The sequence below is a fragment of the Vipera ursinii genome (assembly GCF_947247035.1).
Source record: "Vipera ursinii genome assembly, chromosome: 2".
NCBI lineage: Eukaryota > Metazoa > Chordata > Lepidosauria > Squamata > Viperidae > Vipera > Vipera ursinii.
In genome coordinates, this window is record NC_139513.1 from 231,250,811 (window position 1) to 231,275,478 (window position 24,668).

Below are 24,668 nucleotides of genomic sequence, written 5' to 3' on the forward strand. Positions count from 1 at the left end.
GCCCTAATTGCCTGTGGCTATTTAAATCAGATGCTCCTCTTCAATGCTAGCAGATTAGTATAGCAGCCGGACATAGAGTCTCAGTGTATCAATACTGATAACATCAGCATAAGCTTACAAAAAAGTCAAGGAAGCAATTACTGACCAACCATTTGAGACAGTTTCTATTGTCTGCTTATGAAAAGTTGGAAGTGAGTGAACAACAACCACGCCTATATTGAAAGGCTTGTTACAATTAAATGGGAAGCCTACAATACTGTATAGAAACTTGTTTTGAACAAGTGCATTTCCATACAACAAATTAGATTTCCTTAAGAACTATGCAAACTGATAACACAGCCATCATCAATTCTATCCCATAGACCCAGAAAACTATTTCAAAAATCAGCCAATTTGAAAAGTCCCTCTGGTGAAGGGAAAACACCAATTTCCTCGTAAGCAAACCATAACTCCTGACTGTAATGACCTGCAAACTCAGGCTGGCTTAGTTTAAAGGCTGCTTTGCCAAAAGGGCAGGGGTTGTGCATGGGGTGGGGATGGGGGGTAATTGGAAAAAAAGGTGGAGAAGTCAACAGAGCATGACAAACGAAGAAAAGACTGCAGAGAAAGTGCTGGAAATTCTCTTATCGTGGCCTCTATAAACATACTCTCCCATCTGTCTATGCTGCCTGATTGGGACCCAGATCATTTGTCAGGCACTATTGGAATTCTATATGTAAAGAAATTTAAGGGCCAGAGCCTTCACAAGAAGTCACTGTCTGTTTGTGTAGCTGGGGCACCCTCTGTATCTGCTGGCTTGGAGGATATCAATCCTCAAACTATTGCTGCCTGTCCCATTTGATGCGTCCCTTGATTTGTATATTTTATGTTTGAGAAATTTTCTTTTGCATGCTTGGACTGCTGACACTGTTTCGTTTTCAGTTCCTAACCCTGAATGCTTAAGGGTATATGGGAAGAATAAACTGCAGCGGGTTTTCTAGATCTTTGGAGTCCAATGTTTGCTGCTACTCACGAATCAAATCTCTTAACTACAAGGAACTCTGCCACAGTCATTTTAAAAAGTGCTTTTTATATATTGTCTAATTGTGATTGTGCAGGTTTCAAAAATAATTCTGAAGTATTTCAGACTTCTCATGAGCATAGTATCTCACTTCTATTAAAGCAGTCCATCTTTTTTCACACTTCTGCACAAGCCTGAAAAGAAATGTGGTGGCTTTAAGAATTATATTAACTGTAATAAGTCAGTTCCTTAAAATAACTACAAAGTTTTTAGCTCACACAGAAGATTTGAACAGGTTTGATTTATAACATTATCAAAGCTCTATTTCTAAACCTTAACTACATAATGGTATACATACATTCTCCAAATTCTTCTGGCGCTACTGTTGTAATATATAACTTAGAAGACAACATATGCTTACCATGTTTAATTTGTTATAACCTTGAGGAGTGTTTTCATTCTGCAGCCTACATTGTGTCCCTAGAAAAGAAATATGAACTTGTGAGTTTCCCAAATATGCAGTTATTTGGGACAACACAGCAAGCTTTACAGAATCATTAGCTTTTAATATGTTGACAATATTCATTGAAATTCCACTGTAGCTCAAGATACACTCATCTTGAAATTTGAAATTTCATTGGCTCATACCAATTTCCTTTCATTGTAACTTAAGTTGCACAGTTATTGCACTAAAATATTAAAGTAGTGAGGCTATATATAATCTTTTTTTACAAGAGTGTATTGAAGTCATTTGCTTGGCATATGCGAGAATGGAAAAATTATATATTTTGACATGCTGAATGCTACAGTAATCATAGCTGGATTGCAAAACTCCAATCACAAAATCGCAGCAAAGTGATACCGTATTTTCCGGCGTATAAGACGACTTTTTAACCCCTGAAAATCTTCTCAAAAGTTGGGGGGTCGTCTTATACGCCGGGTCGTCTTATACACCGGAAAAAAAACAAATCAGTCGAGCGTCCCCGTTCTTGCAAAGCCGGGCCGCCCCGCGCAACTGAGCTAACTCCGGCGCGGCTCCGGGACACGGCTGGGCGGGAGCGTCGGGCAGCTCTCCCCACGCGAAGGCGGTGCTGCCCGTTGGCTCTTGGCCCGAGGGGAGGGCCTCGCGCCCACCGGACTCACCTGTCACCAGCACCGCTCTCCCCCCCCACGGGGATGTGCTTCCGCCGGGCGGTGCTGTCGGAGACGAGCCAGCCTGGTGGCCGGGATCGGAGCTGCGCGCCAGACTAAGAGGCCGTTTCGTGAGGGGAGAGGGCGGCGGGAGGGGGGAAGGAGGAGGAGGAGTCCCCAGATGTGGCAGCTCTTCCCGCCGCCCGTGGAGCGAGGTCGGTGTCCTCATCAGCCGCCTTTGCCTTGGCCAGAGGGATGCAGGGTGGGTACTTTAAGAGGCAGGCAGGCGCGGCGTCCCAGGCAGGGCGTGGGCGCGGCAGTCGCTCTCCCGGTTTGGCAAGTTTCCCGGCGGGTCACCGAAGAGCAGCCTCTGCCGGCGCTTACTCCAATGCGCTGCAACTAGGAGTGCAAGCCGCCGAGGACGGGAGAAGCAGCCGCTCGGGCGCATCAGCGCAACCGAGACGAGCCAGCAGGCAGCCGGGATTGGAGCTGTGCGCTGGACTAAGAGGCCGTTTCATGAGGCGAGAGGGCAGCGGGAGGGGGGAAGGAGGAGGAGGAGTCCCCAGACATGGCAGCTCTTTCCGCCGCCCGTGGAGCGAGGTCGGTGTCCTCATCAGCCGCCTTTGCCTTGGCCAGAGGGATGCAGGGTGGGCACTTTAAGAGGCAAGCAGGCGTGGCGTCCCAGGAGGGGAGTGGGTGCGGCAGTCGCTCTCCTGGTTTGGCAAGTTTCCCGGCGGGTGACCAAAGAGAAGCTTCTGCCGGCGCTTACTCCAATGCGCTGCAACTCCAATACACGCCCAGTCCAGCTCCATGAGGGGCAGGGCGGGAAGCCGGCCGGGAAGAGGGACCGGGAGCCCGGGCCGAGCGCGCCTCAGCCGACGGTGAGAGGGAAGCGCACGAGTTCTAAAAAAGAGGCTGCGGGCGGAGCTGCCCCGCCCTGCGCCCAATGGGAGAAGTTCAAGGCCTGGGGGGGAAGCAGGAGGGGCACCGGCCGTGGCGGGGTGGCGGCTGCCCTCCGGCGCTGCCTGCTGCCTGGGAAACGCTGCGCCTCGGGGGCCGGCAGAAGCGCGGGAGCAGCGGGAGGGCCAGCGGGGCCAGTCGGGCCTTCGCCTCCTCTGCGACGGGCAGGGCATGTAAGTATTTTCCGGCGTATAAGACAAAACCTTGAAAATCTTCTTAAAAGTAGAGGGTCGTCTTATACGCCGGGTCGTCTTATACGCCGGAAAATACGGTATTTGCTCATATCTATCTGCATTTTTTTCCAGGACAAACTTAGTAGTTCTGCTGAATGTAGGCAATGCAGAAACAATCTCTTATTCTACCAAGCAAAACGTACTGTGGCACAACTATAAAGGTAAGGTAAAGGTTCCCCCGCACATGCGTGCTAGTCGTTTCCGACTCTAGGGGCCGGTGCTCATCTCCGTTTCAAAGCCGAAGAGCCAGCGCTTGTCCGAGGACGTCTCCGTGGTCATGTGGCCGGCATGACTAGACGCCAAAGGCGCACGGAACGCTGTTACCTTCCCACCGTAGTGGTCCCTATTTTTCTACTTGCATTTTTTACGTGCTTTCGAACTGCTAGGTTGGCAGAAGCTGGGACGAGTAACAGGCGCTCACTCTGTTACGCAGCACTCGGGATTCAACCCGCCAAACTGCCGACCTTCTGATCGACAAGCTCAGCGTCCTAACGCACTGAGCCACCGCACAACTATAGCACAGTTCAAATTGTGAAAACACCATCTGAATTCAGAGCTTTCTAGTGGCTAATTTTTCAATAAAACTTACTCTGATTCTCCCAGTCAGTTTCCCAGTCCCTTTTAAACTGCCAGTTGTGATGTTCTGTGTTGTATGTGCTTTCCTACACATCCACCTTTCCTACACTACTACCGAAAAAAATCTGTTAGAAAAACAACATTTTCAATATGTTATATTTCTCATGAACTTAATTATAGTGGCAGTGAGTACCTGTTGAAAGTCCTGAAGGAATGGGTTGGGGACAGATTATCTTGGATCAAGGAATAGAAAGAAAAGTGAACAGAGTTTTTGACAACAAGGATGTCACCTTAAATTGTACAAACCTGAAGATGGACGGCTCTCAGAGTTATAACTGCTCTTTCTTATTAACTTCTTGCCTGTTGCAGGTCTTTGGACATGTGATCTACTGCAAACAAAAAACATAGTGCAACATTAATGAAAAAATTCCATAAGATGTCCTGTGAAACAATAGTTAGAATATTTGATTTACATATATAGTTCAAATCTTTCTCAGCCTCAAGATCACTGAGCCAGCTGTTACTTATCCATTCCAAACTTCTCTTCATGATTTGAACAAGAAAAAATATACAGGCAGCAGGGGCAAAGTGGGGAGTAGTATTGAACCAAATTTACCTTGCTTACATAGCTTACTTTAACTTCTGTTATTTTGCTTTTTTTTATGGGGAAAAGCAGCCACCAGCGCTAATCCTCGGCTGTGATAAACAAACAGATTGTTACACTTGTTGGAGGATCAAACATGAATTACCCATAAATAAAAGACAGATTTTCTCAAATAGAAAAAAGATGAAGAAATTTAAAAATCAAAATTAAGAAATAAGCAATTAACACTGTTTTGCTTTTGTGCCTTTGAGTCAGTTTTGACTTCTGACAACTGCCTGGACTAGCCCTTGAAGTTTTCTTGGCAAGGTTTTTGCAAGTGGTTTGCTATTTCCTTCTTCCTAGGGCACAGTGTGACCAGACCAAGATGGCCCAGCTGGTTTTGTGCCTTAGGTACCTCCAGATTTTTAGTCCAACACTAAACCATTATACCAAATAGGTTCTCTAACTTTAGTCTTAAAAAGTACAAAGTTCACTACTCTCATGAAATTCATGCACTTTGATGATACAAAGTTTATGCCAAAAACTATTATTTTTATTTAGATTATACTCATGCATGCATTTCAATGTTATTCCCTTTACGGTAAGCAAAGCACAGAAGAGAGTTAAAAATTGTTGAGAAGAAGAAACTAGAGGCAATAAAATATAATCTAACTAAATCAACTTTATACTAACAAGATTTACCATACTTCTGTGTACTTTCTACTACTGCACCCTATCTTTGCTTTCATATATGAATACACTAAAGATATTACTATAGACATTTACACATAGGTGTACAACTCAATATAATCCATCTCAAATTAATATTTCATAATTAAATGGAAATAGTTATTCGGGGAAAACATTAACATAGGAAACCAGTATTCTCTTTAAAATAGTAAGATTGTTCAGAACTGGTGTATACCAGTGTGATTGTAAAAGAATAGTGTTGATATCATGAGATATTTATAAAGTATAAAGCAACCTGCAGGGAACCATTATAAATTCAGAGTTAAAAAATGGAAAACCAAACCACAGAGGAGGTATGCCTTTTGTAAATGCACTGCTTTGTTCACACAGTTGTACTAAATATTAAATAAGCAAACCTTGGCTTCACTTTTCTCTGTGTGTAAGATGAGCATGAAATGCTGGCTCTTTCCCAATGTTTCTTAGGACTAGTTTGTTTGGGGCTTGATTTCCTGCTTTCAAAAACTTCCTGGTCTATAAAAGATAATCCACAGAATATAGTTACAGTCCTAGTTAATTGCAATATGCAGTTAAAGGAGCTCCAGGGAATGACATAAACATCTAAAACACATCCTTGGCATTCATAAGACATATTAGGAGAATGTAATGAGTCCAAAACCAGAAAAAATATATGGAATCTGATTGGATTTCCCAATTTCATTACATTTGGACATAGAAGGGGAAATCTGAGTATCAGCTGTGGAAATGTTGGTTTTAGTGGCCACAAAGGTGCCGGTTCAAATTACAACTTCTCCGCATCTGCTTTCAGCTGAGAAGGAAGTGGAGAGAGATTGCCAGTAATTAATCAAATATATAAGAGAAGAATAAGCTTATTCCCAGGGGCATCCACAGAAACTAATGCCTTTGTCAAAATTATGATAGTGGAATTGCACCATTGTGCTGAAAACATTGCCCTTTTCATACATGAATGTGATATCACAAAGATACATGAAGGGAGTTTGCAGCACAACTGCAAGATGTTACTTTTTTTCATTTGTCCTGACCCAGTAATACCTGCACCATTACAGCAATGCCAACAATGTCACTTCATGAGTGTGCAAAGATCAGTTCCAACCTTTGATTTACTAAATCACTACAAAGTGGATTGTCCTTGTTACTAGAACCAAACAATCCTACCTTACTTGGGAGCACTCTCCTTATGGTTTATGTAAAATGTACTTTGGAGGTTTATCTCATTTGTGAGGAGCAATGAAACTAAGAGCATGCATGCTGGTAGCAGCTTCTTCATGACCCAACCTTAAAAAAATCAATGCTGTACCAAGAACTGAACATATTGTGAGATCAGAACACAGAAAATACCTTGAATACATAAAAAGTCTCAAATGGAAAGTATGTTTATTCATAATTTCATGTATTTCTAAGTCTATTCTTAAAAATACCAAAATTTATTAGTAAATAATAAAAATGAAGATAAAAATTAGGGGGCTCTGAAAACAACTGGCCCTAGAGTAGGAAGTTGAGGTGCAGTGACAAATGTATGGACAAGTTTTTTTAAACTGAATAGCAGTAGCACTTTAACACTTCCTTCCTCTTCCAAAGCTAGGATTTTCATGAAAGAGCCACTGCTATCACATACAAAGATTTCTGGAGAAAGGATTTATTTCTTAGCTCTCTCTCACCATAGCACATATTAGTTCAAAACTCTTATGCTCTCTCTTTCATTATGGTGGTGGACAGGACATGTGGGAATCTAGACGTTCCCGCCATCATTAGCGCATCACACAGCACTCCAAGGAATTTGTAGAGCCTGCAAGTTATTTTTCCCTCTCCTTTAATACATGGAAGATAAATTTAACTTCTTCCTGAGCAATTGACATAAACCCTACAATTACCACTTGGAGGCTTCAGCTGGTGCAGAATGTGGCCGCGTGTGTTGTGATGGGGGTTCCCTGATACTCCCATGTAACACCTCTACTCCGCGAGCTGCATTGGCTTCCGGTTGCCCTCTGGGTGAGATTCAAGGTGCTGGTGATGACCTATAAAGCCCTAAATGGCTTGGGTCCAGGATATCTGAAGGAACACCTGCTGCCGGCATCAAGTTCCCTTCGTCCTGTGCGCTCCCACAGGGAGGGCCTTCTCAGGGTGCCGCCGGTAAGAGATTGCCAGCGGATAACACCCAGGGGGAGGGCCTTCTCTGTGGGTGCGCCTGCCCTCTGGAACCAGCTGCCCGTGGAGCTTAGGACTGTCCCCGACCTTCGTTCATTTCACCGGGACCTGAAGACCTGGCTCTTTGAGCTTTCCGGCCCAGGCTGAGAGTTTTTAAATGCGGTTTTTATATTTCTTCAGGGATTAATTTAAACTTTTTAAATTGTTTTCAATTTTTGTATTGTTGTTTTAAGTACCCTGTAAACCGCCCTGAGTCCTACGGGAAAGGGCGGTATATAAATTCAATAAAATTCAAATTCAAAATTCAAATTATGGTATTAAATATGAAACCCTATAAATCCTGTTGTTTTCAAAGGAGTTTATGGCTAATACCTTTCCTAGATTATGTCATTTAACCTTAGCCACTGCCATACCATGGATTCATAATTTTACATTTTGAATAAAGTAGGACAAGAATAAAATAACCTTTCTTTTAAATATAGAAGCTTTCACTTATATTTTGTGTTTATGACAAAGTAACATAGGACAGTAATTAGATATCCTCCAAACAGTTTTGATTTCACCTGTTAACAATGCTGGCTGAGGAATTCTGGGAGTTGAAGTCCTCAAGTCATAAAGTGGCCAAGTTTGAAGACCCCTGGTTTAAAACATCCAAGTTTCCTGCTCTTGCAAGACATTTTAAAATAATTGTACATATGACTAACTAGAAAACAACAGTCCAATTTTACCTTTAAAACTGCCTGTTCTCTCCATTTGTTTGAGGCTATTTGCAAACTGAGGCTTCAACACCTGATCTTTGAAATGATTTTGCTGTTTGATGATCTCAGTCTTTTTATTGCCTTCAGAAATTCCCAGATCATTGTTCATATTGTCATCTGTCTGCTCCTCATACATGCTATTATTCTTGCAGCAATGGGGTCCAGTATCGTAGGCTTCTTTGAAAACATCACGTTGACAGAAAAAGAACCGATGGGCATTTTCACACTGAAATCTTTTGGACTTATTCAGATAGTTCAAATAAAAATAATATTTAGCCAAAATGCCATCACTATGGCTGGAATCTAATAGGAATGTATTGCTGCAAAGTGGTTTCTCATGATCATCCCCTTTAACAGTTGCAGTGAGGAATTCTTCAGCACCAAATGCTGATTTGAGGCCATTTGTAGAAATATTATCATTTACAGAGCTTTGTTCATTTTTGGAGATGATACAAGGCTTATGGACTACCTGGTCATCACTGATCTGGTGAGGCCCAACTAGCAAAATGCAGTCACTATTGCTCTTATTCATGCTTTTGTGATTCAAAGAGTCTAAGCCCTCTTTATAAGTATTATTTACTTTATGAGTATTATTTTCTGAAGGCTTCAGTAATGAACTCCCCGAACTGCTCTTAATTTTCATAACTGAATATTCCAATGGAGATGTTAATTCCGCATCTTTTTCATATGTATCATAACTATTTTTGTTAAAATCGACTTCCTGTTTATTTTTCCTCCCTTTAAAGATCTTGTCCATTTCCAGCGTTTGCTGTAATTTAGATTCATTTCTCTGGTCTGAGGCTCTCTCTAGAGGTGGAGTATCTGACATCTGATCCCTCAGCATATCTTTTTCTACTGTAGGCTTGCAATGAAAATGGATATTTCCATTTGTAGACTTTTCATGGTTGCTTTTTATGGAATTCTGTCTTCCACTAAAATCTTCATATTTTGGAGTCTGGGTAAAACTCTTGCATTTATATTCTTGAATATCCAAGGTTTCCATTCCTGAATTCCATGCTTCATAGCTGTCAAGCATTATTTTGAAGGCAAATTCATCTTCCGGCATTGACGAACTGAAATATTTAGTAATAGTTGGACTGTCAAAGTTAGCACTGTCACCAAGGCTTTTATACTTTTTGCTGTCCATAATTGTCGACTTTAAATTATTTTCTGTCATATTTGTCCACTCCTCATCTGAACTGTCACTGAGTGGAGCCCAAAAATAGTTTTCATTATTATGCTTGGATGGATGGATGGAATTAGAAATAATACTTGCAGGACATGATATATTATTAGTTACCAAAGTCCCAGGAGTTTCTTGTTCAAAATTCTCTGAATTATTTTCAAAGGCTACAGAGCTTTTTAAAATATTTGCATATATTAGATTTGGATCAAAAGTGTCAGGCTTTTTTTTTATGCTATCTTTGCCCCTGTTACTTTGAACCATCTTTTTTAATATGCAGTGATCCCAGACAGGTTGATTACTTTCCTGAATGCTATCCCCAATGGGAGACTGATCAAGAAACAATTCTGTCCAATTTACATGTCTGAGTTTTTGAATCTCAGGGATGCTACATTCCCTGTGTAGTTCATTATCTGATCCTGAAATACATTTATTCTTTAAGCATTTTCTTTCTGCAAGACCAGCTGTAGCTCTTGCTGTTTCTTCCTTTCTTAGAGAGGTCACTTCAGAGAGCTTCCCAATAGTTGAAGGTTTTTTTCTATATACTGTTTCACTGGGTTCTTCAAAGCCCATCTTAGTATCAGTTGTAAAATTCAACAAACAACTTCTAGACTGTATGGAATTTTTATTATCTGCTGAATAAGGCTCTATTTTTCCATAGCAAGTTATAGGAGTAAACGATACAGAGATTTCATGAACAGTATCACCAACAGATGGGTATAGTATGTTCTGAGACAGATATTCTATCTGTAGAAATAAAAAAAAATGCATATTAAAGCTGTTTTATCTGAAGATGAAGACTAAACAGTTAAACGTTGGAGCTCTCAAATATTGTCTCCCATAAATCCTTTGAATTTACATACCCTGGCTTACCTTGTTGCCTTAGTAGCTGCTACATAGTTATTGTTACTACTACTTCTCTTCCAAAGAATGCTTTTGCCTGGCATCCTATCCCTACTGCTGGTGTATAAGACAGGGAGAAAAACGTCACAGACTAGATGCTTTACCAGCAAATAAGGGGGGAAAGGAAATAATGAATTTAATTCTCTAACTCCTCTGACAATTTGAATTTTAAATGATTAGGGAAAACAGGGCCCTCTGTTGGAAGTTAGATTGATATAAGTTATAATTAAAATCACACTTTATTAAGAAAAGGAAAAAAGGACAAGCAAAAATTTATTATTTATTTTAGATAGTCACAAACAATGTTTCAGGAAATTAAAACAAAAAAATCAGTGCTGTTAAATCCACAAATAGTACTTAAAGGAATCTGCTATTAAAAAAAATATAAAGGAGAAGGTAATCTCGTGATAAATCACAAGTTGAACTGCTTGTCAGAGATCTCAAGAGGCATCAAACATACAACAGCTGAGCTTGCACAGTTCCTTTTCGATTCAGCTTTATTTGGGCTTAGTTTTTGATTTTCTGAAAAGTCCAAGCTAAATTCAGAAGCTGAAGAAAAATTTCAACCTTTGCTTCCCTTCACTCACAAAACAGCATACCTGTTTTTCTCCCGTATAAATATTTCCTGCCATCTCATGCAAAGACAAGCAGATCTCTCTCCCTAGGAGTGAAGAAGTTGAAGATTTGACTCAGTATCATATATGACAAACTACATGTCACCTCAATGTTGGCAGAAACTCAAGAGTGTCATTTACACTAGTCAGTATCTGAGAGAGAGGTAAATAAATGACAGAACATGTCACACTGTGATGTAAAGTTCACTGATTTTGTACTTGTGTTGTGACATTGCACACAAACACCTAAGGATCACAGCTTGTGCTGTAATGTCTGGATACACATTTTATCACGTTGAAGAAACCTCCAGATGCTGCAGATTCCTATGGCTGTAAAATCCAAGAATATGGGACTGAGGGCTTGCACATTCACAGCAGATATTAGATACCAATATTTCAAATAATTATATTTGGTTCAAACTAATAAGGCTGCACCTCTCAGAAGTTAAGATAGCAAAAAATGCTCTATTATAATCTCTGCAAAATACCATAAATCCTCATCTTATTTACATAAAACAATGAAGTCCATCTTCCTGAACCAATGGACACTTATGGAATAAGTATTTTCAGAGCTCTTACAAAATAATGTAAGCGGATGTGGCCAGTTATGTATTTTGAAAAAGTGGGATGGAGAAACATGCCTAACAGCAAACTGAGGTCAAGTCTTCAAAAATCATTCAAAATAATTTAGTCAACAAGCGCAGGACACAGATTTCTAATCACAAAGTTGCTGAAACAAAGCACAACAAAATATAAATTGCTCAGGTTTGTTGTGTTTTTTTTAGAGAAACAGGACTTATAAATGATCAAGCAATAGCCAAGCTGACTGAGGATTAAAAGAGCAAAATTCTAGCTAGAAGCATCTATAGGAGAAGAACAAATAAAGATGGCAGTCACACCTGTGTGATTAAAACTTCAAGTTTTTTTGTGTGTGTGGCACATCTGACTGAATCAATAGAACACCCTGTTCACCATCATTCAACAAGCCAGAGCCGGTGGCGTCTGAACAAGCCCTGATGATACAAAAATGACAAGCATGTGGCGTTATCATGATGCAAATACTGAACTTACATGGACCCTTGTCCTCCTTTCTGCTCCTTTTCCACCCGCAGGTGTAGAGGAAGGATAGGGATAAGCAGTGGGAAAGGCACGTTTTCTGCCCTCTTCTCTGTCAGCCCCTATATGGGCCGATAGTGCTGGAGGTTGAAACATTCAGGATGCACATATGAACGTTCCTGAGATCAGGATCCTGACTTGAGCAATCTGTAGATTTTATAACTATTGATTCGGGACAGACCATAAAGCATACTTATTCTAACCTTTATTTATTTATTTATTTATTTATTTATTTATTTATTTATTTATTTATTTATTTATTTATTTATTTATTTATTTATTTATTTATTTATTTATTTAACCTTGCTGATTTTAAGACTCCAGTTTACACAAGGGAGAAAAGTCTTATGAAGCGCCCAAGTCTTATTTCTCAGAGTCACAGACAATGTGATAACAAAGCATTCTTATGCCGTGCCAGCTCCTTCTAAGTTACCAGGAGAAAAAAAATATATGGAGGGGTAAGGCTTGAGAGGTCAGTTTGATCTCGGGCCAGCTTGGCCAAGTGGTTAAGGCATCTAGCAAGAAAGTAGGAGACCATGAGTTCAAGTCCTACCTTAGCCACGAAAGCCAGTCGGGTGGGTTTGGGCCAGTCACTCTTTCTCAGTCCAACCCATCTCACAGGATTGCTGTTGTGAGGAAAATAGGAAGGTGTGTTGGATATGTTCACGCAGCCTTGAGTTGTGTTTGTTGTTTTTTTTAAAAGGGAGTTATAAATAAAATGTCTCTCTGGCAAATTTGGCAGCCTAGTTAGGATTTCGGCGTGAGAACCTCACCAAACCCTCTCTCCAACCATGAGCCTGGGCTACGAGTAGTAAAACCCACCTCCTCCATCGCTAGCATCCTCCTAACCCAGGGGTCGGCAACCTCGGCTCTTTTATGACTCGTGGACTTCAACTCCCAGAATTCCTGAGCCAGCATAGCTGGCTCAGGAATTCTGGGAGTTGAAGTCCACGAGTCATAAAAGAGCCGAGGTTGCCGACCCCTGTCCTAACCAAAAGGCTCCAAAAGCAAAGGAAACTGCGAGCCTCCTTTGGGCGGCAGCGGGAAACCCTTTGCTTGCGCGGATTGGTTGCAGTTTTCGCGGCGCCCTCAAGAAGACTACAGGTTGGGCCGACCTTTTTTCTCTCTCTCTCTCTCCTTTGGAAGAAAACGGTAAAGAAGCGGCGCCAAAACTGACGGAGCCGCTGGGTAGTTCTCTCTAACACCAGCCGTAGGAAATGTGTACTCCGCCATCCCCGTGGCAACCGCCAAGGGTGGAGCCAGCTGCCGAGGGAAAAGGGTGGAGATGTCGGCTCCCTTCTCCGTGACCGAGCGCGTCTGAACCAGGGTCTCCTTTTCCATTTAAGCCACGGGTCTTCACACTTGGCCCTTTGATGACTTGTGGACTTCAACTCCCAGAATTCCTCAGCCAGCATGCCTTCCGGCTGCCGCCTGTATCTCCTTATTATCCTTATTCTTTTTTTTTCCTGGAAACTTTCTTCGGAATAAATAGGCTTCCAGCTGCTACGCTACAGGGGCAAGACAAACTTTCCTGTCTAAGATTTCTGCTTATTTGAAAGATCATTCACAGGAAAGATATATTTCAGTTTGGAGGAGATGGATAAATTATATTCAGAACAAAGAGCCTTGGTGGGGCAGTGGGCTAATGCCTCCTTAAGTAACATCAGCTGCCTGCAATTAGTGCAGGTTTGCGTCCCACCAGGCTCAAGGTTGACTCAGCCTTCCATCCTTCCGAGGTAGGTAAAATGAGGACCCAGATTGTTGGGGGCAATAAGCTGAGTTTGTAATAATGCCACTTGGGGGTGTGTGTGAAAGCCCTAATAAGCAGGCATATGCATAGAATGAAGGCTACTGCTAAGCTTGTAAGCCGCCCTGAGTCTTCGGAGAAGGGCGGGATATAAATGGAATTAAAATAAAAAATAAAAATAAATAAATAAATATGGGACTAAAAAGTTACATTTAGCTTATGAGTAAATTTTAGTGGGATATTGTTATTGGTACTTTGTTTGTAGTTATGTTAAAGGGGAGTTAAAGCACATTATGAATTTGGTTAATTGTATATTATGCATAATTTTTATTTAGAATATGAAGTGGGGGGGAAGTGGGTGGGTTTGGGGTGGGAGGGATTTGGGGATATATTGTAAAATTTTGTTTTTGTAAAACTTTAATAATTAAAAAAAAAAAGACAAACTTTCCTTGCGGTGAGCGCGCAGTTGCACTGGGGGGCGCTGTCGCATTGCAGAGAAAGAAAAAGACCCATTTTTTTTCTGTCCGCGGAAAAGTTCTGAAGGAATAATTGCACCCTGTTCTCCCTCGTGCGCTTCCTGCGTAAGCTTGGCTCTGAATGGCGGAATACGCGCAGTTTGCGCACGGAAGGTTCCCTGCACCTCGCAGTTTTAGAGTTTGGGAGCCCCACGAAGATAGCGCGATTGGAGACCACCACCACCACCCCGACTTCTTCCTAACCCGCTGCTTCTTTCTCTCTAATTCTCCTCCCCCTCCTCCCGTTGACTTTGTTGCTGCCCCAGAATGATGGTGACATTGATGCCATTTGCAGATTCTGGGGAAATGATTGGAGATTTTATTGACTAAAAGTAGGCTGCATCAACCGCATGCCAGGTGTAAGGCTATATAAAAATGCATCACCTGATTTATTTGGCTGCCTGGTTATCCAGATGAGGACAGCAAAGTGGTCCCTCTGGGTTTCCTTTTTTATTTACTAAAATTAGGCCAAAATGGAAGATGGAGGTTGAGGAATGGTGACTCTTGATTGTTGCTTGATTAGCCTATCCCAGGGGTAGGCAACCTCGGCTCTTTTATGACTCGTGGACTTCAACTCCCAGAATTCCTGAGCCAGCTATGCTGGCTCAGGAATTCTGGGAGTTGAAGTCCACGAGTCATAAAAGAGCCAAGGTTGCCTACCCCTGGCCTATCCTAAAGGCATTACTGTTGTCTCTGCACAGAAGAAACAAGCAAGTAAAACAAACACTTCATTCTCATGTCCTCTTAACGGATGTAAATAGATTTATCCCATAACATGTCTTTGCCTTTGTTTCCAATTAAAGTTGTCCTTAGCTATTCCAGGTTTAAATTAGAATACAGGTAGTCTTCAACTCACAACCATTCATTTAGCAACTAGTCGAAATTACAATACACTGAAAAAAGTGAGTTTGACCATTTTTCATACTTGGGACTGTTGCAGCATCTGCATGGTCATGTGGTGTACATTCAAATGCTTGACAACTGACTCATATTTATGCCCCCCCACCCCCGCCAAGCCCCCTCACCCCCCAAGGTCAACTGCAACCCTGATGCAGCCCTCAGTGAAATCAAGTTTGACACCCTTGCTCTAGGCATTTGGATGTCAGCTGCAAGATTCACTGGGTACCTGCCTTCTGCTGAGGCATCTGTCTTCAGAATGCTGACTGGTGCTTTCTGTTTGAAAGATCCCACAAGATCTTCTCAGTGGGTGCGCCTGCCCTGTGGAACCAGCTGCCTGCGGAGCTTAGGACTGCCCCCAACCTCCGTTCATTCCGCCGGGACCTGAAGACCTGGCTCTTCGAGCTCTCTGGCCCAGGCTGAGAATATTTTTAATTTTAATTTTAATTGGGTTTTAATTTTCTCAGGGTTCTACTTAATCTCTTTTAATTTGTTTTAACGTTTGTATTGACTGTTTTTTAAATGCCCTGTAAACCGCCCTGAGTCCTTCGGGAAAGGGCGGTATATAAATCTAAATAAAATAAAAATAAAAATAAATCCCTGTGGAGATGGTTACCAGCATCAAATTTCTGGGCAGGCAGTTAACAAGTAGGCTGGCTTGGTCGCTCAACAGCGAGACACTGGTGAAGCGGGCACAGCAGCGCCTGCATGTACACTTTGAGAGCAAGCAACTAAATTTCATTTTTAATGTCTGCCATTGTGCACACAGTAAAACATGAAAAAGGTCTATCTATCAATGCATGACTTTAGTGCTGTTTGGAGAAAGTATTAGATTTGATTTTTTAAATCTTGACTGAATGCAGTGATGTATAAGATCTTGGAGAAGGAACGCACAATTATATTCTGGGAAGCCAAAAATGTGAGAAACTCAAGATTATCCTGTCTTGATTCTCTCTGATGTTAAGAGGGAGAAGGAAAAATGCTGTTAGGCCTTCAAGCTTATTGTAGCCTCTTTCAGTAACAGTTCTAGTATTTTTGCAGTATCTGTTTCCTGACCTGTCCTACCTCAAATGCCTGGTCTCAAGTGATTTCAGTATTAGTCCTGTGTTTAGAAAATTAGTACTCTCTCAAGAAAGCACTATCCTTGTGTTGCACAGATTTAATCAAAAAAGAATTGGGACCTGCCAACTATGTATTGCTCATTCTGTCCTTCATGAGTGCATTTCATGTTTTTCATTTCTTCTGATGACTTTATGTGCCTGAAACTTTTGTTTTCATTACTTTCTGTCATTATTGTCTGACTTTATTGGCAACATACAGCACTAGTCAAAGGACCGGTCATTAAGTCTCCTTTTTCACCACTGCCATATTTAAACATGAGTCTATTAGCCCATGGTGGCTCTTTTCAATGTATTTTTATTAGGGAGTCTTATCATTACATTAACATATAAAACAGTCAAGATGTGGACATAGAAATGTTAAATTCACTTTACAAAGATAAGGCTCAAGTTTACAGGTTTACATTTCCCGCCCTACCCATGCCAGGAATTCTTGCCCATTTGCATTTCAGAGAAATAATCCCTATTTAATTCTTCCCAGAGTTTGTGTTTATAAATATTAAACAAACCACAAAATATACATCAAAAGTACAGAATGTTCTACAATATAGTCTAAGCACAAACAGAAATACACAATACTGCACCTACGAACTCTTCATATGCCATCTGGTAATTCCAGTTCTGGAGACAAGACTTCTCTGATTTATGTACACATTCTTCAGTCTTTTCTTATGTCTAGAAAAGTCCTCACCGATTGATATATCTCTATCCCTTCATGTACATGCACGTGCCATTCACTGTATACATATCCTTATTGCACAGTTTATTCTCTGAGGTAACTGGTTCCTCAGGCAATTCTTTCCCAGATCAAATTTACTACTACTAACAAAGGTTTCTAATGATTTGGGGGCAATAGTACATGGACAAGACTACATTTTAGAATCCAGGATCTATAAACAGCTTGGTATGAATACCCAGAGGACCAAGACAAGAGTTTGGATTTATTGCTATTATAATACTTGCAATATCTATATAGTCTAGTTTTATAACTATCTCTAGGATTACTGTTATTTTGGTTTGGAAAACAACAATAGATGCTTCCTGACTGGGTTTTGATTCAGCTCAAAGTTTCAAACAGGATTAAATATGCAAATAATAAATAGAATTTTTCTTAGCAATGAAATAATTAAGGAAAAGCTCAAAAACATATTGAAGATAAAATGGTTTCAGTCATAACAACATTTCATTTATTTACTTATGATTGAAAAGATTGCCCTAAAAAAACCTACAAGTATTTACTTTTTAGATGATGTAATACATGCAAGGGAAATTACCCAAGCTTTTCAACTACTAGCCAATTATATAAAGAAAGAAATCTAGTTTAAAGCTTGTGTCCTGATCCAGTTGCTCTTAGCAACTGTGAGAACTCCAGAAAATGGACTATTCCATATCGGCTCATAATTTCTTCTAGAGTGCATACATCTTCTTTATACAAATTACAAACACAATCTGATTTTTAATTAAGCACATGGGAATTACATGATAGTTAGTTAGAAAAGTTTATATATTAGAAGGTAGATGAAATAGGGATTAGGCTTGTTGCAATAGTTTTAATAAGAAATGTAAATAAAAATATTTTAAAAGTTTTTAACTAAGTTTAAAAGGTACTTTAAGTACTTCATACATTTACTCAATTATTTTAAAAATAATAATTTATTATTTTGTAATAATAATTCTGAAACTTTAGTAGAAGAATGCTTTGGGAGCTTCCTTGAAACAAAAGGCTATAATCTTATTAATCTCAAACAAGAATCTAAACTGAACATATTTCTAAGGAAACAAGTGTAGGACTGTGTGTAAATATTGCTGGTGTAGTTAGGAAAGGGGAAGAGTGAGTTTTGTCTCATGAAATCCAGATTGGCAAATATGCTATTCAGTTTAGTTCTTCTGCTTCTACCTGCATACATTTGAAAATTGGGCATGTGGAAATGCTGATCTTCTCTAAACACATGAGATTTTAGTCACATCCTCTTAAAAGAGCTTGGAGTTTTACACAGGCACAAAATCTCCATCAAGACAACAAAGATAACAATACATCACTGTCAAAAGGACTTTTTATAAATAAATCATGTGCATCCATTGTTAATTACACCAGGTAAGAAAGCATGCTTAAAAATAATGGCATAAAATTGTGACTCTGGGATTTATCCTAATGAAAATTAATGAGTATAATCAGAAATTAACTTTTTTCAGGTGTCTGAAATTCACAGAGGTTTTTCACTGAAACTTCTATCTTTGGAAACAGGTTAATTTTTTAATTGTTATGTATTTTAGTAAGTTTAGCTTTATTTTTATTTATTTTTTAAAAAATCACCATTTCTCTGTAACTTACAATCATGTACACTCAATTCAAAATTTCTAAATCTCCTTCAAAACTGTATTAGCACTACTTGGTAAAAAGTTTTCATGAGTGCATCAAAGTAAAATCCAAATTTCCATCTTGAGAAAATTATATCCCATTCTTCAGTTTCAGAACAACTTCTGCAATGTGGTACTATACATTATACTGGTCGTGTATCTGCTGTTTAATATTAATATTCCTCAGAGACATGAGGAATATGCAGAACAGGTTCAACAGACAGGAGAGAATGCTTAACCATTTCTGCATCCACTGATTTTTTTCTGCAAATAACCTTCCGAGCTGATTGTGCATAGAGGGGGGAAAAAACAATGTACAAAGAAAGGAGTATCTTCTCCTCCCATGCAATTTTCACCTGTAAATCATGGTTACACTGATTTATCTTAATGTGTAGTTCTTCCGAAACTTGTTAATTGAAAAATCAGTCTTTCCATATAGATCAGACATGCCTGTTTTTCATCTGAATTATTCACCCTGTGCATCTTGAATATTAGTCTTTTTTTTAAAAAAATGCTAAAATGCTTTAAAAATTCATGTTATGTCTTTGTGCATTTATTCATCTGTACACTTAAATATTTTCAGAAATTGCATTTGCTAAAAAGTTACCAAAATTTGTAGACATAAAAATATTTTTAAATGAAAAAAATCAATCAAACAAAAAAATAATAAAACCCGAGCAATCGGTGGGTACTTATATAGGCATTGGTTAGTAGATATTGTTTTACTAAGGAATATATTCAAAAGCATTATTTGTAGTAAATGCTTAAAATTAGGATATCATGGCTTGATATAATAGAAATGATAGCTTTCTCTTCAGCTTAAATTACTGATAAAAACAGGAAAGCAAATAAAAACAAAGACTGCTTTTTGGTTACTTAAAGGCCACTACTACATCAATTATTCAATTATGAAAAGTACGGTAAATGTAAGAATTTTGAAGTTATTATCTATCAAAATAAAGAACTAATTGAAGATAACCTGCAGGATGTTTATGAGCACCTAACTACTGACTAAATTCACTAGTTTTGAATATAGCCCTTAGTTTTGCACATGTTTTTTTATGTTTAAGAGCTGCCAAACAAATGGCTAATGAAGTCTACTTTGCAGGCTATCCACTGTCTGAGAGGACAGTAATATTCAATGTGAAACTGTTGAAACTCTGGTGTCTGGCGGATTTCATGGAGGAAGGAGATGTCAAGGTCTGATTCCAGAAGGACAAGTAGTAGAGGGAAAACCACAAGCAATACTCCAAGCCCAACAAAAAGAAGTCTGGAAAAACTCTTCACAGCAGCGTTTACCTTCAAGTTACCCATCAGAAAGTCATAGCTCCACCTGAGTGCTTTTCGGGCTTCCTTCAACTCTTCCTCCTCTGCAACCAAAAATGCATTTTCATCCACCTCCAGTTCCTCAAATGAATCTGTATCTTCTTTCCCATTTTCTGCCCTTGGAGAAGTTTGAAAGAGAAGGTCTATCTCCTCATCATTAACAGGAGTGGGGAGCAAGCTGGTGCTTGGATTGTAGATCAATTCTGAAATTGTTAAAGGCTCCTCTTTGATTTTCTCACCGTCCTCAACTGAAAGATCTGAACCATCATCTGTTTCTTTAGTAGGAGAGCTTGATATCACAGGGAGAGAAATATCTTCTTTCGGCAGCTGGATTCCTGTAAAATGGCACTTTTAGATTCTCAAACTTACATTTGAAGGAGATAAAACTATACACAAAACATAAACAACCGAAGAAAAAACTGCTTACAATTTAACCGTTAACTGGTTTATATTAAGTGAACGGGACTTCTTCCTAGTTCAGCAAGCTAAATATAACTCATTACCATTACTCGTTTTACTACAAAATCCAAGTTTTTAAAAAATAAAAATCTGCATTTTGTGAACCTGAAATGAAACTCTTTGGTTATTTCATTGCACAGAACTAGATTCCATGATTCTGAGACCATGATAAATACTGTACTTGTATTATCAGACACGTGTATAATGTGTGTTTGCTGAAGGATGTATCATAATCATAAACTGCTAAGCTTGTAAGCCGCCCTGAGTCTTCGGAGAAGGGCGGGATATAAATGGAATTAAAATAAAATAAAATAATAATAATAAACCTTTATTGTCAAAGTACAACATGTGTACATTGAGATTAGCTGAGCCTCCCCCTGTGCTCTCTCCCCCCAACACACAGTGACAACAAACCCTCCATCCCACCACACTATGTGAACCAACTACACCACACACCGGCCTCCCAAGTCAACTCTGCATAAGATTACATCCCATTCAAAAGCCTAACAGCCCACGGATAAAAGCTGTTCTTCAGCCTGTTGGTACGGCTGGCTATATTCTTATATCTCCTACCGGATGGTAGGAGAGTAAAAAGATACCGTCCAGGGTGTGAGTCATCCCTGAGAATCTTCCTCACTCTTCCAAGGCAACGAGCCCTGGCGATGTCATCCAGTGGTGTCAGGGAACAGCCCACAATGTCTTGTGCTGTGCTCACTACCCTCTGTAATACTTTCCTATCCGCGGCTGTCAGACCGGCATACCAAACCACAATACCATACGAGAGGACGCTCTCTATGGTAGACCGGTAAAAGAGGGTCATTAGCTGTTGTTCTACCCTGTTCTTCCGCAAGATCCTAACAAAGTGAAGCCTCTGTTGGGCCTTTCTAGCCACCTGGGTTGTGTTAACTTTCCAGGTCAGATCTTCACAGAGGTAGACTCCCAGAAATTTAAAGGAGGGAACTCTCTCTACACAGTCCTCCCCGATGTAAAGTGGGGCAGGTTCCTCTTTTTTTCTCCGGAAGTCTAACACCATCTCTTTCGTCTTGCTGATGTTTAGGTGCAAGTTGTTGTTACTACACCATATGGATAGTTTTTGTACCTCCGCCCTATATGCTGTCTCATCCCCACCTGTAATAAGACCCACCACAGTTGTATCATCTGCGAACTTGATTATCGCAGTGGATGGGTCAGATGATACACAATCATAAGTGTATAAAGAGTACAGGTAGGGGCTAAGCACACAGCCCTGTGGCGTGCCGGTGCAAAGCTTCAGGGGGGTGGACAAAGCAGACCCGACCCTCACTGTTTGTACCCGATCCCTAAGAAAGTCTTGAATCCAATCGCAGATAGCGGGGCAGAATTTCAAGTCAGTCAGCTTCTCGATGAGAATGCTCGGCAAAATGGTGTTAAAAGCCGAGCTATAGTCAACAAAAAGCATCCTGACGTAGCTTCCAGGTTTCTCGAGATGACTTGCTACAGAGTGTAAAGCAGTAGCTATGGCATCGTCTGTCGACCTATTTCCCCTGTAGGCAAATTGATGTTTATCAAAGTCCAGTGGGAGGCATGTCCTAAGATGTTGGAGAACCAATCTTTCGAAGCATTTCATGACTACAGACGTTAATGCAATAGGTCTGTAGTCATTCAGGCACTCAACTGCAGTTTTCTTGGGGACTGGGACAATGGTAGCTGCCTTCAAGCATAATCTATTAATAGACTATTGATAGCAGTAAATGAGAAATTACAGATTGGTTATCACATAATTCTATTTCTCAAAATACAATATTAATCAATACTACAAGGATGTTATAAGTGACAAAATGCATTATAGTACATAAGACAGTTTGATTGAATGAACTAACTGGCGGAAAAGGTTTTCATTACTCCTAATATGGTTAAACTACAAACTGCATCATTTGCATCAACTTTGTGTAATGATACCAATATCTAAATTAAAAGAGTTCTCTATGTAAATTTGCAACAAAGACTAATTTTTTGTACAGTCTTCTAAAATTATACAACTCCATTTAGAGTCCAGTTTTATTTAATTACTTTTTTGTGTGGGTGAACTGAAATGAGGTTTATTTTTCAATGCAAAAAACATATAGGAATGAATATAAGCCTTAACTCTTAGAACTAAAGATACTGTGCACAGGAATCTTCCCTAATTGTATCTCTATAGCAACAGTCTTGTAAAGTAATTGGGGCTAAGAAACAGCAACAGACCCAATGAGTCCAATGATCAGATGTATTTATTTATTCAACAATATCAACACTTTTTTGACAATCTGTTTTTAATTTAGTATTTTCCCTTGAATATCAATTGGATTAGATTTAGTCTGGTTTTTGTACATCTATTCAAAATAAACTAAAACTGCATCTAATTCAACTGAGTTAGACAATCTTGATTTTATTTATGGCTCCAAAATCCACTTTAAATCCTAGATCATTCTGTTATCCTCCACAATTTATATATCTTTTCATTCATAGTATCAAAGAAGCGTTAGGATTTAGGGTTAATCTTGAAGGCAGAAGCACAAAAAGAATGTCCACCTTTGGATTGCTCCTTCAAGTAGCAAGGTGGACAATGGATGTTTATTTGGATCTGGATATTAATGGAGATATTAGAGGCATCCCTGGATGAAACAGTATGATAGTTGGTAAGGTTACTCTTTATTTCAATCGGAGCTGGTGTGATAGATAGATGGAAGACAGGGGACAACCTGGCCACAGCCACACAGGTGCAACCTGCGTGTTTAAATATAGGCTTTGAATAAGAAGGCTGGGTTGGATAGAGAAATGTACTGTAGCTCGCTATGGGCTTTTAGAGTTGTAAATGAGATCCAGGATAAAGGACATTTCTCTTTTAATATTGGTTTCTTGTTAATCGGCAGCTTTGAATGATTGTTTCCCTGTTCACATGACATTTCTATGGCTTAACGGAAGGCAACTGAAGCTTGGACATGTGAATTTTATTTTCCTCCCTAGTCCATATTATGGAGCAGAAAGGAAAGAGGCAGATCTATGAAGGGAGGTAAAACCCATTCAATTAGAATGGTTCTTATCGATGTCTCCTCTGTGTACTTTGCAAGTCAAATTGTGTTACCACAGGATATGATGTCACTTTCTGAAGTGTGAAGACAGGAATCTTGAGTTACTATGATGCAGGAATGGGGGCAAATATAAGGAGACAAAATAATGGCACCATCATCTTCATAAGCTGGTTGGACTAAAGTGGCATCAACATTGAATAAACAAATAAATAATGTATCTTTATGTTGAATACCAGGCAGGTCTTTTTTAAAAAAGGTAATGGTTAAAAAAAGATAATCTCATAGTAGTACAAGGGTCCAACCTGGTCTTTATTTTGAGATTAGCAGACTGTGGCAGGGATTTGTTTGGGCCCACTTATTGTCAATAAGCAATTCCTATTGTTTACAAGCTTAATGGTATACAAGTTTTTCTTAATGGTGTATAAAGTCATATACAACCCATGCCTACCTATTCTCACACAGTCCTCCTCTGACTCTTTAATCATTAGCAGGAACTATTGGCGGATTTTGCCATACATAATTTGACATTCTCATTTTTTCATGTTAAAATTCATAAAACAAAGTGTCACTGGAGTTAAGACCTTGAAAGAAGGCTTAATAATATTTATTTTGAGATTAGCAGACTGTGGCAGGGATTTGTTTGGGCCCACTTATTGTCAATAAGCAATTCCTATTGTTTACAAGCTTAATGGTATACAAGTTTTTCTTAATGGTGTATAAAGTCATATACAACCCATGCCTACCTATTCTCACACAGTCCTCCTCTGACTCTTTAATCATTAGCAGAAACTATTGGCGGATTTTAGCATACATAATTTGACATTCTCATTTTTTCATGTTAAAATTCATAAAACAAAGTGTCACTGGAGTTAAGACCTTGAAAGAAGGCTTAATAATATTTATTTACTTAGACCTTTAAATTATTACAAATTCTGATTTATTTTTTTAAAACAATTGTTACAGGGTTTCAATAAATTGTTAAGATTTGTGTTAATTCTATTTGTTATTTTAATTGCATTTTTCTAAGCTATCCTGGGTACTATAATAAATACAATCAAAGACAAGAGAGAAAAACAACAGCCTGGGGGAAAAAATGAAGCCCATATGATATAGGACATATCTACTATTTGACAGTGATAGAGAATAGTTAACAAAAATGTGTTTCATATAAAATAAAACAAGTGCTACAACACAGAATGAGTAACTGGTAACATTCAAATAGAACAAATAGTAAAACTACATACTTCATCCACTTCCACCCCCCAAT

At 39.5% G+C, this 24,668-nt stretch overlaps 1 protein-coding gene across 1 annotated transcript in view; it reads right to left on the reverse strand.

Annotated features, from left to right (window-relative positions):
* Positions 1-17,739: 17,739 nt before the first annotated feature.
* FRMD3 (FERM domain containing 3) overlaps positions 17,740-24,668 on the reverse strand; it is a 92,855-nt gene continuing 85,926 nt past the window's right edge. Inside the window, exon 14 of the mRNA XM_083356525.1 lies at positions 17,740-20,227. Coding sequence (XP_083212651.1) covers positions 19,632-20,227 — 596 coding nt within the window. The 3' untranslated portion in view covers positions 17,740-19,631. The remainder of the gene's footprint in view (positions 20,228-24,668) is intronic.